The sequence below is a fragment of the Rhinichthys klamathensis genome, unplaced genomic scaffold (assembly GCF_029890125.1).
Source record: "Rhinichthys klamathensis goyatoka isolate OS25496 unplaced genomic scaffold, OSU_Roscu_1.1 h1tg000169l_1, whole genome shotgun sequence".
NCBI lineage: Eukaryota > Metazoa > Chordata > Actinopteri > Cypriniformes > Leuciscidae > Rhinichthys > Rhinichthys klamathensis.
In genome coordinates, this window is record NW_026606700.1 from 2039320 (window position 1) to 2054281 (window position 14962).

The 14962-nt window shown below is 38.2% G+C and overlaps 2 protein-coding genes across 4 annotated transcripts in view; one reads left to right on the top strand and one right to left on the bottom strand.

Annotated features, from left to right (window-relative positions):
• The first annotated feature begins 1991 nt into the window (after positions 1-1991).
• serping1 (serpin peptidase inhibitor, clade G (C1 inhibitor), member 1) lies at positions 1992-10293 on the top strand. Of its 2 annotated transcripts, none has more exons than XM_056259667.1 (10): positions 1992-2062; positions 2343-2391; positions 5458-5734; positions 5847-6191; positions 6806-7012; positions 7102-7245; positions 8019-8222; positions 8309-8448; positions 9132-9354; positions 9864-10293. In XM_056259667.1, the coding sequence occupies exons 1-10, from the start codon at positions 2025-2027 to the stop codon at positions 10112-10114; spliced, it is 1878 nt and encodes a 625-aa protein (XP_056115642.1). In that variant the 5' UTR covers positions 1992-2024; the 3' UTR covers positions 10115-10293. The 2 variants fall into 2 exon arrangements, with proteins under 2 accessions (XP_056115642.1, XP_056115643.1); XM_056259668.1 differs by having other exon boundaries at positions 9873-10293.
• Positions 10294-11427: 1134 nt separating this feature from the next.
• The window catches only part of doc2d (double C2-like domains, delta), a 90885-nt gene continuing 87350 nt past the window's right edge, over positions 11428-14962 (bottom strand). Inside the window, exon 11 of one of the 2 annotated variants that reach the window (XM_056259669.1) lies at positions 11428-12218. In XM_056259669.1, the coding sequence (XP_056115644.1) occupies positions 12088-12218 (131 nt within the window). In that variant the 3' untranslated portion in view covers positions 11428-12087. The remainder of the gene's footprint in view (positions 12219-14962) is intronic. The other variant, XM_056259670.1, reaches the window with a different exon arrangement.

A 14962-nucleotide genomic window follows, 5' to 3' on the forward strand; every position in this document is an offset into this window, starting at 1 on the left:
TATCGTTTTATGAGGTTTGTCCAGCTGAAAACGCACTTCCTCTGCCCTTGAGCAGTGATAAGAGGGGTGCTCGAGTTTATCTGGAGTTTCACAGGTGACAAATCTGCAGCCTTTTAAGACACACACACACACACACACACACACACACACACACACACACACACACACACACACACACACACACACACACACACACACACACACACACACACACACACACACACACACACACACACACACACACACACTCTCTCTCTCTATTTGCACACATCATCTGCTAAATGCATAACACTACATTTAATATGTATGTATAAGTTATCATCAAGTTACAGTGGCATGCCGTCTGTTTAGTTTATCAATGAAGTTGTTTCTTATTTGCATATCAAAGAGATTTTCATAATCTAAGAGCTCTGACATCATTTGTGTCTTTAAAATCGTCAGCACTGATTACTTCAGGGGATCTACCAGTCTTCTGGAGCTGAACTGGTCCCTTTGAGGTTGGTAAGATATATATAATGCGTTTAATAGAAGTCTCTTATGTTCACCAAGGCTGCATTGATTAATAATATAGTGAAAGCAGCAATATTGTGACCTATTATTACATTTTAAAATAACTATTTTCTATTGCTAACATTGGTCTATTTTAAAGCGTAATTTATCCTGTGATGGCATAGCTGAATTTTCAGCATGTTTCAGATTTTGATCATTCAGAAATCATTCTAATATGATGAATTGATGCTCACAAAACATTTCTTAGTATCAATGTTGGAAACAGTTGTGCTGCCTAATTTCTTTGTGGAAACCGCCATATATTTTTTTTCCATGATTCTTTGATGAAAAAAAAGCATTTATTTGAGTTTTAGCATTAACCGCTTTGATCAATTGAATGCATCCTTGCTGAATAAAAGTATTAGCCTACTTTAAAATAAATATGTCATGTACATGTCACTCTTGATTTGTCAGGAAGAGGCTGAACCCTGTAACCATCAGAGTAGTATTTCAACAAGTGTGTTTCCCAGGCCTTGACCATTTTTGCGATATCAGCGTCACATTTTTTATTTTCAGATGTGCGAGGTGGAGATGGTTTTATAACGCTGAAACAAACTTACAGCTGCTTCAGTCTTAGATAAGAAATACATTCGCATCACAATACTCAATTTTCCCTTCTGCGTCAGAGTCTGATAACAGCGCTCACTCTCCCGTTCTGGAGACGGACCAAATCTCCGGGCCACTGTGGTCAGGATAAACATGCCCTTTTAGCTCTGGAAAAAAATGACCAGGCAACATTGCCTATTTTTGTTGACAACATTTCTATCAGAAATGCATTTCATAATCATTAGCATTGGTGAAATGGTATTTTGAAGAAAGAAACCGCAAGAAAAGTAATAAAAATGTTCATGACTTTGAGAAAACTTTTCAGACACAGGTGCAGGGATATAAATAGCAGATTTTTATCTGAAAACATTTGTCTGAAACATTTAAATTAATTAGCATTTGAACAATCTATTCATATGTAACCTCCCAGCTCCACAGGAAAAGTCAAAGCATGTAATTAGACAAAACTGACTGAAAATTCTTAACCTTGTGAGCAAATAAAAAGGAGAAATGACCTCTCAAGGTCCTTTTATAGGCCAAAAAACATTCCGAGACTAAAAAATGCAGTTAAATGAGAAAAAGCTAAGAAAGTCACATAAATTTATCCTGTATAGAAAATATATTTACAGTGCTCTGCGCAAACAACAATATCATGGTGTTTTCGGATTTGATTGTTTAGAACTAATGCAATGAACAACTGACTGTTCTACATTAGCAGTTTAAAACTAACATGGCCCACTTTTATTTTTTTTATCTGTTAAAGAGACTTTGGACACGTGATTTTCCGTAAATCAGTCAGATTTTGATCCGAGATCTATGTAAATACAGAATCAACATGTTAGCAAACATCTGTGTAATGATTTATCAATTGTCAGTGGGAAGAAAACAGCAAGCGGACTAGACAGATCCGCCAAACAGACAGACATTTCATGGGCTTGAAGCTTCTTCCATTTGAAAGTATATCTGCGTAAGTTGTTTTTCTTTTTTGCTTACAAAGAAATTTGCTTTATATTTATTTTCCCTTTCTTACAATACATTTATATTAGCAATTACTAATATATATATATATATATATATATATTGTACATTTATTATGAATAAAAACTGTTTGGCCATGCTCTGTTCTTACTTGTAAGGTTATTCAGAGATATTGTGAATGTTTCTGAGAAACATGTAGGCCTGGTGAACATTAAATGTGTGTGTCTATAACTTGTAATAACGCGGAATTGGTTTTCTTTTCTCTCCAGGACAGAATCCAACACTATGTACCGCATCCTCCTGTTGCTCTGTGCAGGTGTAAGTAAATGACTAAGATGAGGACTTTTACTCAGTATTTTTTTTAGTAGAACAATTGAACGTTTCCATATTTTTTTTTAAAAAAATTGTGATTAATCAAGTGACTATTTTTAATATTTAACTAATCGGTTGTTGGTCGCTTGGTCTATACCGGGCGGGAGCTGCTCACTGCATCCCATCATAATATGATATCGGATGAATCGAGAATCGAGATTCTCGTTGCGTAACGTAGCAAAGATAGCACACGGGATGACCCATCGCAATCTATTTCAGATCTAGCCTTGTCCACGTGCTTCTTCCGACCAGGGTTTTTATAGTAGTTAATTAAAACTAAAAACATGAGAAACATTTTCGTTACTTGAAAGGGGCACAGAGTGTAGGAACTCGGTTATAGAAACTAGGGCGGTCCCATGAGAACTAAATTTTCCCCTAGGGCAGTTTTCTTGGTTGCATTTGCACCACCAGTGTGAACTCTGAAGTGACACTAGGCTACGTCCTGCCGCTCTGGTTGTTGTGTGGGACTTTTATTTTGAAGGTGCAGAGCGGCAGAGCCTCAGCACACAGCGCTCCCATTCTCCGTGTTCATTTTACGATCTGTTGATGCCCAATGTTTCTAGCAGAGCAGAAATATAATCATGTTTCGGTTGGTCCCTTCAAAGTCACATTGGATTTCCTCAGTAAAGGTTGAGAGGTAGTTGGACTTTGGCGTCGGACCATCCATGTTCTTGGAGTACATAGGCTATAAACGATGTTTATGGCTTTTTAAAAATGGTGGGTGCCGATGTTTTGCATTTTTCGAGATGGTCCTCACTGCAGAACACGAAATCCAGGGGGAGGAGTTGGATCCAGATCCAACTCCTCCCATCTTACATATACCTAAACCTACCCATCTCCGCCCCCTGATCCCTAACCCCACCCATCTCCGCCCCCTGATCCCTAACCCCACCCATCTCCGCCCCCTGATCCCTAACCCCACCCATCTCCGCCCCCTGATCCCTAACCCCACCTCTAATCCTACCAATCTCCACCCCCTGATCCCTAACCCCACCTCTAATCCTACCCATCTCCGCTCCCTAACCCCACCTCTAATCCTACCCATCTCCGCCCCCTGATCCCTAACCCCACCCCTAATCCTACCCATCTCCGCTCCCTAACCCCACCTCTAATCCTACCAATCTCCACCCCCTGATCCCTAACCCCACCTCTAATCCTACCCATCTCCTCCCCCTGATCCCTAACCCCACCTCTAATCCTACCCATCTCCTCCCCCTGATCCCAAACCCCACCTCTAATCCTACCCATCTCCACCCCCTGATCCCTAACCCCACCTCTAATCCTACCCATCTCCTCCCCCTGATCCCTAACCCCACCCCTAATCCTACCCATCTCCGCCCCCTAACCCTAACCCCACCTCTAATCCTACCCATCTCCAACTCCTGATCCCTAACCCCACCTCTAATCCTACCCATCTCCGCCCCCTGATCCCTAACCCCACCTCTAATCCTACCCATCTCCACCCCCTGATCCCTAACCCCAACGCATTCTCATCCCAAAGCGTAATATATTGACTCTTTTGCCAAAGCGTCTATATCCAACGCATATGGCACCCTTTAGCGTCAATATAACACGCTTCGGTTTTGGGTAGGTTTAGGTCTGGGGTAGTGTTAGGGTTAGACCACTAGGAGGCGCCATATATCTGCGTCTCATATGACGCTAAAGGGTGCCATGTGCGTTGGATATAGACGCTTTGGCAAAAGAGTCAGTATATTACGCCTTGGGATGAGAACGGGCTCTAACCCCACCTCTAATCCTACCCATCTCCACCCCCTGATCCCTAATCCCACCTCTAATCCTACCCATCTCCGCCCCCAGATCCCTAACCCCACCTCTAATCCTACCCATCTCCGCCCCCAGATCCCTAACCCCACCTCTAATCCTACCCATCTCCGCCCCCTGATCCCTAACCCCACCTCTAATCCTACCCATCTCCACCCCTTAGATGTGGATCCAACTCCGCCCCCTGGATCTCGTGTACTGCAATGAGGTGCTACTGCATTTTTCGGCCAATACACGTCACTGGTAATTCCTATTGTGCTCTGAAGTAGGAGCTATTTTTAGTCCCCCCAAAGGGCTTAACTAAAATCATTCCCAGTTCCCGCGGTGCGAAGACTTTTCATGTAACGCTTTTTTATTGCCAATGTGAAAAGCAAGTAACGAAACTTAAAAAATGAGACCTTCCCCGGCATCCTATGTTGTCTATAAAAGCCTGTGAAGACTCATTTTTATGTGAATTGTGAAGGATTCGGGACGTTTTTGCCGGGGAAATCAATATGTTAAGTTTACGCGCGCTTCCGAGAGGGTCTCTTCCATTCTAACGAGAAACGAATGCTTAATGTTGAGGATAATGCCGAAAGACTGTAACGCCAATGTGTCATGCAAAGAAAAAGCACTAACAGCAAAATCTATACAGATTAGTCTAAAAACCTATACTTTATTGTCAAACTATAATAGTGTAATTTTAATTACCTCATCTGTCGACATGATGGCAGTGAGTAAATTGCAGAGCTGGTGCAAACATATCCACACATCGCTTTGATTAGATGAATTCTTAAATGCCGCTTTCTCCACGCTGTCATTTTGTTGTGATTATTTTGTTATTGCGAGAGCTCTCAGCAGCGTGGACGGCGTCGTGAGGTTTATCGCTGCAAAGGTATTTACAACTTCTTTTTACTTCTAAGTGAAGAACGAAAAATAACATCGCAGTTAGTATCTTCACATGTGCACGAGTGCGAGCACGAGCTGTAAGTTGCTGGCTGCAGTTCACTTAACGGCCACCGGTGTCGCTAACAAGAGTTTCTGAATTCTATATCCCCTTTGAAATAAAATAAACTTAATCTTGTCATTTACTCACCCTCAAGTTTTTACAAACTAGCTTGACTTTATTTAGTGATAAAAATGTCAGACTGTTCTTAATTGGCTTCGGACAACATATATCACAAAAGTTAACATATGGGCCCCTTTTATGATACTGTATAATGGTGCTTTTACAATCTGCCCTTTCTTCAGCTTTCCCTGTCTACCTGCGACATCACTGTCCCGCTAAACTCCAGTATTTCCCTTCCTTGTCTTCCTGACAAAGCCCCTACACTGGTTGACTCTACATACACCTGGAGCGTCACGTCTAATCAGACACAGCAGCAGCACATACTGGAGGAGAAGAGTAACATCTTGAACTTCAGAAGCATAAATACCTCTGACAGCGGACAGTACAAGTGTGTGCAGGAAGGCTATAAAGGAGAGGGTCGTGTGAGGTTAAGCAGAACATTCACGATACGTGTGGAAGGTTAGAGGTTTTCTTAACAGTGAAGTGAGCTTGTCAAACATCATCTCATTGATGATTTTTTTTTATCTCAGAAGTCAATTAATAAACTAAACTCTTTTTTTCTTCTTCTCAGAACCCCCACCTTTTCAGGAATGGCAGGTCATCAAAGTAGAAGCTATGAATGATGTCACGCTTCCATGCCAGGTTAACGGATTTCTCTCTTCCAGAGAAACAAAATCACCCCCTGTTGTCTGGAAACGAGAGAAAGAAGGTGTGGTCGTGCTTCTCAAGCCTGTCAAAGAAACAGACAGGCAAGAAGAGAGAGACCTGACACTTCAGAGGGTTTTCTGGAACAACAGGTCTGATGAACAGGACTGGGCGATTAAAATTAGTCAGGCCAGAGAGGAAGACGCTGGGATGTACCAGTGTGTCATAACAGAATCATCTCATACGCTGTTGGTGGAGCTGGAAGTGCAAGGTACTCCGTTTAGACACTTATTTAAAAAATATTTATAAATTCTGTCTGTTTAAATAATATTTTTGCAATTTATTTGAAATAAAATAAATACATTTTAAAATCAATTTCATTTATAAATTATATCAGTTTTAATATTCTTACATGTAACAAAATGTTTTTTTAAAAAAGTAACTTTTAAAAATAAAATAAAATGTGTGTATAAATTCTGTTGTAACATTATTCTTAGATTTTATTTAGGAATAAAGAAAATATTTAAGAACATTTATAAAAGTGTTTAATTTTAAAATGAATTTTATTTATAAATTAAGTAAAATGTAAGAAAAACAAGTTTATTCTTGTGTGCTTTAATATTATTCTTACCATTTAGGAGTTAAAAATTAGTTATTTAGTTAAAATGTATAATGAGTTAAAATAGATGTTATATAAGAATATCTGTTTATAATTTATGTTTATAAACTCATATTGATTGCATGCATACAATATGAGTTTCAGAGCAGAGCGTTTAGGTTGGAATTCACATAGACGGTATTTTTACATCTTAAATCACATCCTTTTGGAATGAAATCACATATTTTTCTCATCAAGGTAACCTTCTCCCACCATTTAATTTTTAGCCCCTCCTCCACCCCGCTGCCTTGGCCACACCGACCCATGGGAGGCCTGTTTGGATCCAAACAGCAGATCAGGGAGGGCAATTGTGCAGGAATCACTCAGAGAATTCGCCACCTCTGTGTACAGCAATCTTAAAGGTTCAAAACCCAAAACCAACTTGATCTTCTCCCCAGTCAGCATTGCTGCAGCTCTTTATAACTTGCTTTTGGGTAAGAATGAACTTTATAGTCAACAAAAGGCTACACATTGTAATTTGTTGACCTGCTGAGCCTCTTCTTTCTCTTGCCCTCTTTGCAAGGTGCTCGAGGTGAGACCAGGAAACAGTTGGAAGATGCTCTCAAGCTTCCTCCAAAATTCTCCTGCTTGCATTCTGAAATAAAGAATCTGAAACAAGTGATGAAGGACACGCTGGGAATGGCCTCTGCCATATTTTATACCCCAGGTAGACACAGGACATACTGATAGGCTAAGATAAGCACTCTCCTTGTGAAAAAGTATACTTTAGCATACTTTTAAAGAGTGTACTTATTGCGGAAATAATATACTTTAAAAGAATATTCTTAAGTGCGACGATGAATGATTGTACAATGAAAATATACAATATGTAGTATTATAGTTTATATTTATATTAAATGCAATTAGTTAAACTTAAGAGTTTTGTTGACCCACTAAGTAGGAAATCTTTCAATTTTACATAATTCTATTGTCTTTGAAACATGCTACACTGCACTTAAACTATTAATTTATGGTTAACAAAAATATACTTTAATTTGTATTTAAATATTATTGTAATTACATTTGTTATCATGAAGTTACAATTTAATACATTCGAAATGTAATGCATATCAAATAATAAAATCAAATGTGCTTTAGTCAACATCAAAATACGTGTACTTTAAAGTAGAATAGGTTTAGGATTAGGGTTAGTTGCATGTAATTATGCTTAATTTATAGTCATTACTACATGTAACATGTAACAAGGAAACTGGAAAATAGTGGTACCAAATATAGCCTACTTTAAATTACAAGTAAGTGAACTTCTTTTTCGCAAGGGTCTTCTAGGGTGATGCTTCAATAACAGCAATGCAGTAGTTAAATCAGAATCACTTATTCTGGACTTCATTTTGATACTGCCTAATATAATATTGCAGGAAGTCATAGCATAGCTGCATGATTGTCATGTCCATAGCCCTGAAAAGTTTTATTTCCATATAGAGCAACAGTTGGGAGAAGCTTTTATCAACCAATCACTGGAGTTCTATGATGCCATGCCACAGAAGCTGACCAATGACAGCGATCTAAACGTGAAGCTCATCAATGAATGGGTAGCAGATAAGACAAACAAGAAAATCACCGAGTTAATTACAGAGGTGGATCCCTCCACTTCGTTTGTTCTGTTAAATGCCGTCTACTTTAATGGTGAGTAAAGTGACACTATTCCAGCTTCTGAATACTTTACCTATTTATTTTTTATGAGACTGTTAGTGTTTCTTTGTGCTTTACAGGTAAATGGAAGACAGTATTTGAGTCCACAAACAAACCGGATAAGTTCACTACATTTTCTGATCAGGCCAAAGATGTCCCGACTCTCTACAGCTCCAAATACAGCCTTCAAATGGGTTACTTCAAAAATTTAAAGGCTGAGGTAAGTATTGCAATGAACGCACAAGGGTCATTCTCAGGAAACGGTGCTATTTATGACCCTTTGACTTGATCATGATACTATTAACATGATACTGAACTTAATCACATTGTTTTATAGATTTACCTTGTTTGGTATATAATGCAAAATAATAACATTCTTTGCATTCACCATATTATTAAAAAAAGATCAGCTTGATCCACGTCATATTTCTTAGTGCTGTCAAATTGATTAATCGAGAAGTCTTTATCAGTGCCCCATGAAGCTCAATATTTCAGTGATTACATTTTCTCCGAAAATTTTAAGAAACAATATTTACTAGATACTAGAGTGGTATGCTGGAATGATATCTGCTAGTTAAGGCAGTTTTTACACTAATCGCCATATTGCTTTGTATAGTTTAATCATCAGCCACCTACAGATAAATAAAAAATGAAAAACAAATGAATACATTTAAGAATACAATTTAAATTATATAATTAAATTTTAAAACGAATAAACAAATAATAAAAATCTAAATAACAAAGGATTAAAAATAATTATTTAAATATTATTTTATGTTTATCATTATTTTTTTTAGAATAAATAATATTAATATAAACATAATATTCCTGAAAATATACAACAAGCATATGCACTGTATTTGTACAAATACAAACACATACAGTGCAGAACTATTTCTCCAGGTAGGAAAGTTCCCTCTTACAGGCAAAAACAGCCTGTACATACTGGTCCCGTCCACACCGTCAGAAAAGGACTTCTTATTGATGGAGAACAATATAAACTACAAAACTATTGAAGAAATGGTTTCCAAGATGAACAAAATGCCAATCCAAACTGCTGAGGTCACACTGCCTGTAATTAAACTGACTGAGATCACACCACTGGAGAAGTTACTGAGGAATCTGGGTAAGAATGACGCGTTATTTACTCTAAAATGCTGAGGCAAGCTAGAATGTAAAAATTCGGTCATTACTTACTCATCTTCATGTCATTCCAAACCTTTCAGTAGGAGACATTTTTAGAAATATACAGTTTTATTTTCCATACAACAAAAATATTATCAGAAAATTATGCACTACAGAATATCTTTGTGTGAGGAAAAGACAAAAATTTGACCTGACAAGTCGTTATTCACTGAAAATCTTCTAAAAAAAAATCGCTCACGTAAAGCTATGATCTGGCTTCAGATAACTTGGAATAGTGCAAGAATCAAATGGACCACTTTTATCATAGGTTTATGATTATTTGATGGTGCTTTGTAGTCCTTTGCGGAGCCTGACAACAATGAACTGTCATTGTATGGAAAAAGGAAGCATGTATAGCCTACTATAAAAGTTCTCATTTTGTATTCCATGAAAAAAAAAATGAGGATGAGTAAATCATGACAGAATTCTCCTAACCTCTCCTCTCCTCAGGTTTGTCAGATCTCTTCTTAAATCCTAACTTGTGCGGAATGTTTCCGGGTGAATCTGAATCATTCATCTCAGATGTTCGTCATAGTGCTTCTCTCTCGCTCACGGAGAAGGGAGTGGAGGCCGCCGCAGCCACAAGCATTTCTTTTTCTCGCTCCTCCTCTTCATTCTCGGCTTTACAGCCCTTCATTCTGGTGCTGTGGGACGATGAGGCTGCCATTCCTCTTTTCATGGGAAGAATTATTGATCCATAAAAAAAGAGAGAGAGAAAGACATCACAGTAGTGTTCTGCCGCAAAAAAATAAATACTGAAACTTTCTGTTGTACATTCATTCATTTATCACAAACAAATGCAAATGTAACAATATCATGTTATGCATAGAATAAGAATGCATGCAGAATCTCTGTCATTAAAGATGTACTTTACATCATGCATTCGTGGGTTAATACTGTTCACTCTATTTGGAACATTTTCCATTACATGACAAGAAATCCATGGCATGAATGAAAGGTGTAAGGTTCTAGGACTCAAACGCACACAACTCGCTCTCATTTCCAACAGCCACTGTTGCACCAATTTATTTCTGAGACGCAGTTACAGAGACGGACACACGATGGCAGTCACATCACAAGTTCCACACAGACAGTCGATGAGGAAAAGTGAGTGTGACTTGAATAATCGTCCTTCAGTTTGACCTCGTTCATTAACGCTCCGCCTGGAGTCCCATCTTGGCTGGCAGGTGGTGCCAGTCCATTATCTAAATGCCATGCGGTTTCATCAAAGGTAGCCTAGATTGTCCCAGTGCACTGAGCAAAAACAAATACCCTTAGATGGGCTCGATGATGGATATTAGGACAAACATAAGCACTGCAGATTGGTGGTTCATCAAAGCATATGTGACATTCACTTGGCATGCAGCTGCTTATAATAACATTTGATAATTATACACCGTTTAGGCCATTCATTTGATAACCCGCTTGTTAAAAAAAAGCAGACCCCCAGGTCAGGAATGGCGGAGAGAGCCATGGAAGGACAGAATTAAGTTGTTCTGCAATTAAATGTCAAGACCAGATGAAAAGTAGATTCAGGTAGGTGGCAAATGATTTGAATCTAATAGCTAATAAATGCAATCACAGGGATACAATTACAGCCGAATTCCCACGCAATGGCAAGAAACGTGCATCGTTTCACAGAGCTGATGGACTACAAAGCAAGTGTATCCTTTAATTGCTTAACTTTTTGTGTTCTGACTCTTTTGTAGACATCCTTCGACAGGTATTTTGTCCATCAAAGGCTTTGTTTGATTGCTCATTTAACCCCTAATGGGGTGTGCAGTTGTGCAGGAGGCCTGCCAGCGGCGATTCACTCTCCGTACTGGAACTGTCCTGGCAGTTAGACCTCTAAACCAGTAGAGGACGCCGGAGAGAAAGCGAGAAAGTCTGCATCAGCGAATCTTTTTTTGTAGGAGACTGTACAAACATTCAACAGAGTTACGTACAAAGACAAAAACATAGACTGGGGTCATTCACACACACACACACACACACACACACACACACACACACACACACACACACACACACACACGCACCAACAGGCACACACATTCGCGTTGTGCAGATCGTTGAGGTGACTGTCGTTTAGATCTGCGGCGGCAGTTCTTGAGTGATCGTTTAAATCCAGAGATTTTCTTTCATTGCATTAAAGGTCCCTTGTGCTTTTCCTGTGCATCTTGTTTTTGGCGGGCTGGAAGAGACTGTAAACTTTCATACGTAACAAATCACAAAAGGTAAATACATAGATACACATAGACATTTACAGTCAGCTGGATGTGTTGTGCTTTGACAGTGTGCAAAATTACGGCACCACCAACTGTAACAAACACCAGGATGCTATTACACGTTTTACATGTAATAAACAATAACACTATAATATGGCATGAGCCCCTGTGGCATAGTCACAACACAGTACGATTTCACATAAGTGACGTATAGACCAGAAAAAGGGGTCGATTCTTTGTGCGTCACAATCCAGGTTTGTGATCACACTTGCTTCTTTCTCATCACAAAAGAATGTGATACTTAGCTGTACAATAGATTATTTTGCTTTTTCTCACGCATTAATATTGAATGTCATCATCATCAGACAGAGCATTATTGCATGTATTTATCATTATTACTTCATTGTTTTTGTATTACTTATCGGGGAATTGTCTCCTTGTCTGTGTTAGTCACTGCTAGCGGCTCCTTGTTGTGTCAGTGTGTGCCAGTATTCCACTTTCTTTCCTTTGTATTTTAGACACTCAAACCACTGTTTCAGTCTGTCTCCTTTTGCGTTGATCCCCAATTCAACTCCACCTGAGAAAGAGAGAGAGAGAGAGAGAGAGAGAGAGAGAGAGAGAACAATAAGATACCAAACCTATCTATCTATCCATCTAAAAATCGATCTATTGTTCTTTTAATTAATTTATAAATATATTATTAACATTATTATTATTATAGTTAATTAAAGTTAAAACCATAAAAAACATTTTCGTTACTTTAAATAAAATAAATCAACTGAAATAAAACATTTTCAGCTAGTTACCAACATTTTTCATTTTCATTTATTATAACTTAGAAGTACAAAAATAACTCAAATGAATATATACAAAATTAATAAAAAAAATGTATGGACATATTGTAAAAATATTAATAATGACAAAACCACAACAAATGGACAAAAACTAAATAAATTACAGTAAAAACAGAAAATACAAATTTAATAGTATAGTATAATAGTATCAATGACACTAAAGGTTTTTTTGATACTAGAAGTTTTTTCTCCCTGGTTATTATTGGTATTTTTGGTAACTTAATATGTATCCGACATTTAATTCAACGTAAACTCTTGTACGTCTCGGGCTGCCCTGACACAAGAAGGAAAGACTAAGGATATTATTTAAAATAGTTTAAATCAAAAATATTTTGATACCTAGTGTACTTTTTATATTCTAATAAATTAAATAATTTTGCTTGTGAATATCCTTGTATCTCTTTATTAAAGCTGCAGTCCGTAGTTTTTCCTCTTTGTCGCCATCTCTGTTCGAAATCTGCAATTGCAGTTATTCGCGGAATTATAATCTTTACGTGGGTTGTAACTCGGCACGGCACAGCTGGGATGAATCCAATGTTTGAGGAGAGCGTGCGGCTGTCTATCACCGCGCCGGGGTGATACTGTCATTCGGAATCACAGATTCTACTTTTTGGAAGTATGACCAACATAAGAATTTTCACCGGAAAATGTAATCTGAACAAGTAACATCCACTTTTGTTCTGACCAACTAAGGGGAAAAAAGCATTGCAGTAAATCGCGCTGATTAAATCTAACGATCGCTTATCATATCACGTCAAACCGTGCAAATTTGTTTTCAAATTGTTAATGTTAACAACATTAGCATTGCGTGATTACATTTAAAGCCCTTCAGATATTTATCCTTGTTTTCGCTTGGGCCGGTTGCAGTCTCTTTTCTGTAGCCACTCCGAAGTCCAAAGTCTTTTGCATTGTACACCGATTGAATCTCCAGTTGTCACTGTTGATTGTCGTTTGAACCTTTCTGGATCCGCCATCAAATTGATAAGTTTAATTATATCAAGTGCTGTGAGAAAAGGCTATAAATCTCCACCTTCAGCATCCTCACACTCATATCATAGCCTACTAGCCGAGACTCCTTCTTTATGTGTACAGATGTGACGTAATGACGCAAAGACATGCTCGAATTTCCCGCGGAAATCCACCAGTACCAGTGGAATTAAAAACATTATTACAAGCTTACCGTTTTGAATCGAGCTAAGACAAGGAGATGGTTTTGAACACTGGCTGGTTATGTATTTGCTCAAAATTTTATTTTGGATAATTTTTAACCCAAAAAAGTTACGGACTGCAGCTTTAAGTAAAAACACATTGTTTGACACCTTTTTTATTGCTAGTATGTGCTCCTTGGGAAAAAAAGTAAGCATCAAGCCCAGTAAACACATACATATATATATATATATATATACACACACACACACGCTTCACATTTGTTGTAGTTTGACTGTGGCTCTCTTGGCTTCTGAATTTGAGTACCTTTGTTCTAGACACTTCAGCGTGTCTCCCAGTCTAATACCTGAACTCGCTCTGAAATTGCATGTGAATGTGTCTGTGGACACAAGCTGCGTTTCATTTCATCAGGCCCCTCACGTACTGAGATTTTGCCCCGCTTCGATCACTCCTACACAAACACACACACCTCGCATCAATACCGCATGTTCATGGCCACGAGCAAGTCATGACAAATGAACCCTACATGCATGACATCCCCGCCATGGGGAATGAAAGAAAAAGAAAGGAAATAGACAGGAGCGGGTAAAAAAAAGTTCCAAGAAAATGTTAAATAAATTCGAAGCTTCATTGCACATGTCAATCCGAGACCTGCGTCCTCCATGTGCATTCATGCCTGGATGTCTCTCACAAGCCTCCTCACATACCCCCTGGTCCACCATCCACTTTCACTGTATGGAAAGTGGACATTCCTGCTAAACTCCTTTGATGCTCCATGAAAAGTCATACAGGTTTAGATCTTTTCTTATTCTGCTTAAATGAGAGACATACAAGCTGTAACATTAAGTTATACAAGAGCAAAGAATCACAACAGCCACATCTTAAAGGAAAGATCCACATCAAAATAAGTTAAGCTCCATCCAAGGCATCTGTGGCAATTTTGACAATACCAGAGACAATAATTTGACTTGATGCTCGGTTTGCATTTACATACACACAAACTAACTTAACGGAAATTAATCAATGCTGAACTTACTTAAACTGGACAATGATTTTCTTCTAGTTCTGCTGTTCAGCCAAAAAAATCTTTGTTGCTTTAATTTCCTGTTATCATTGTAAAGCAGCTTTGAAAAAATCTTAATTGTAAAAAGCGCTATATAAATAAAAGTGACTTGACACACACACACACACACACACACACACACATATATTTGTGATTTCATTCGATTAAAAAAATTAATCGCAGATTTTTCAGTACATAATCATGATTAATCGCACTTAACAAAGTTATTACTATATT

Coding starts and splice junctions, on each gene's coding strand:
- serping1 (XM_056259667.1), top strand. CDS start 2,025: ATGGGCTTGAAGCTTCTTCCATTTGAAAGTATATCTGC. Junction 7,246..8,018: donor TGCCATATTTTATACCCCAG/GTAGACACAGGA, acceptor ATTTCCATATAG/AGCAACAGTTGGGAGAAGCT. Junction 9,355..9,863: donor GAAGTTACTGAGGAATCTGG/GTAAGAATGACG, acceptor TCCTCTCCTCAG/GTTTGTCAGATCTCTTCTTA.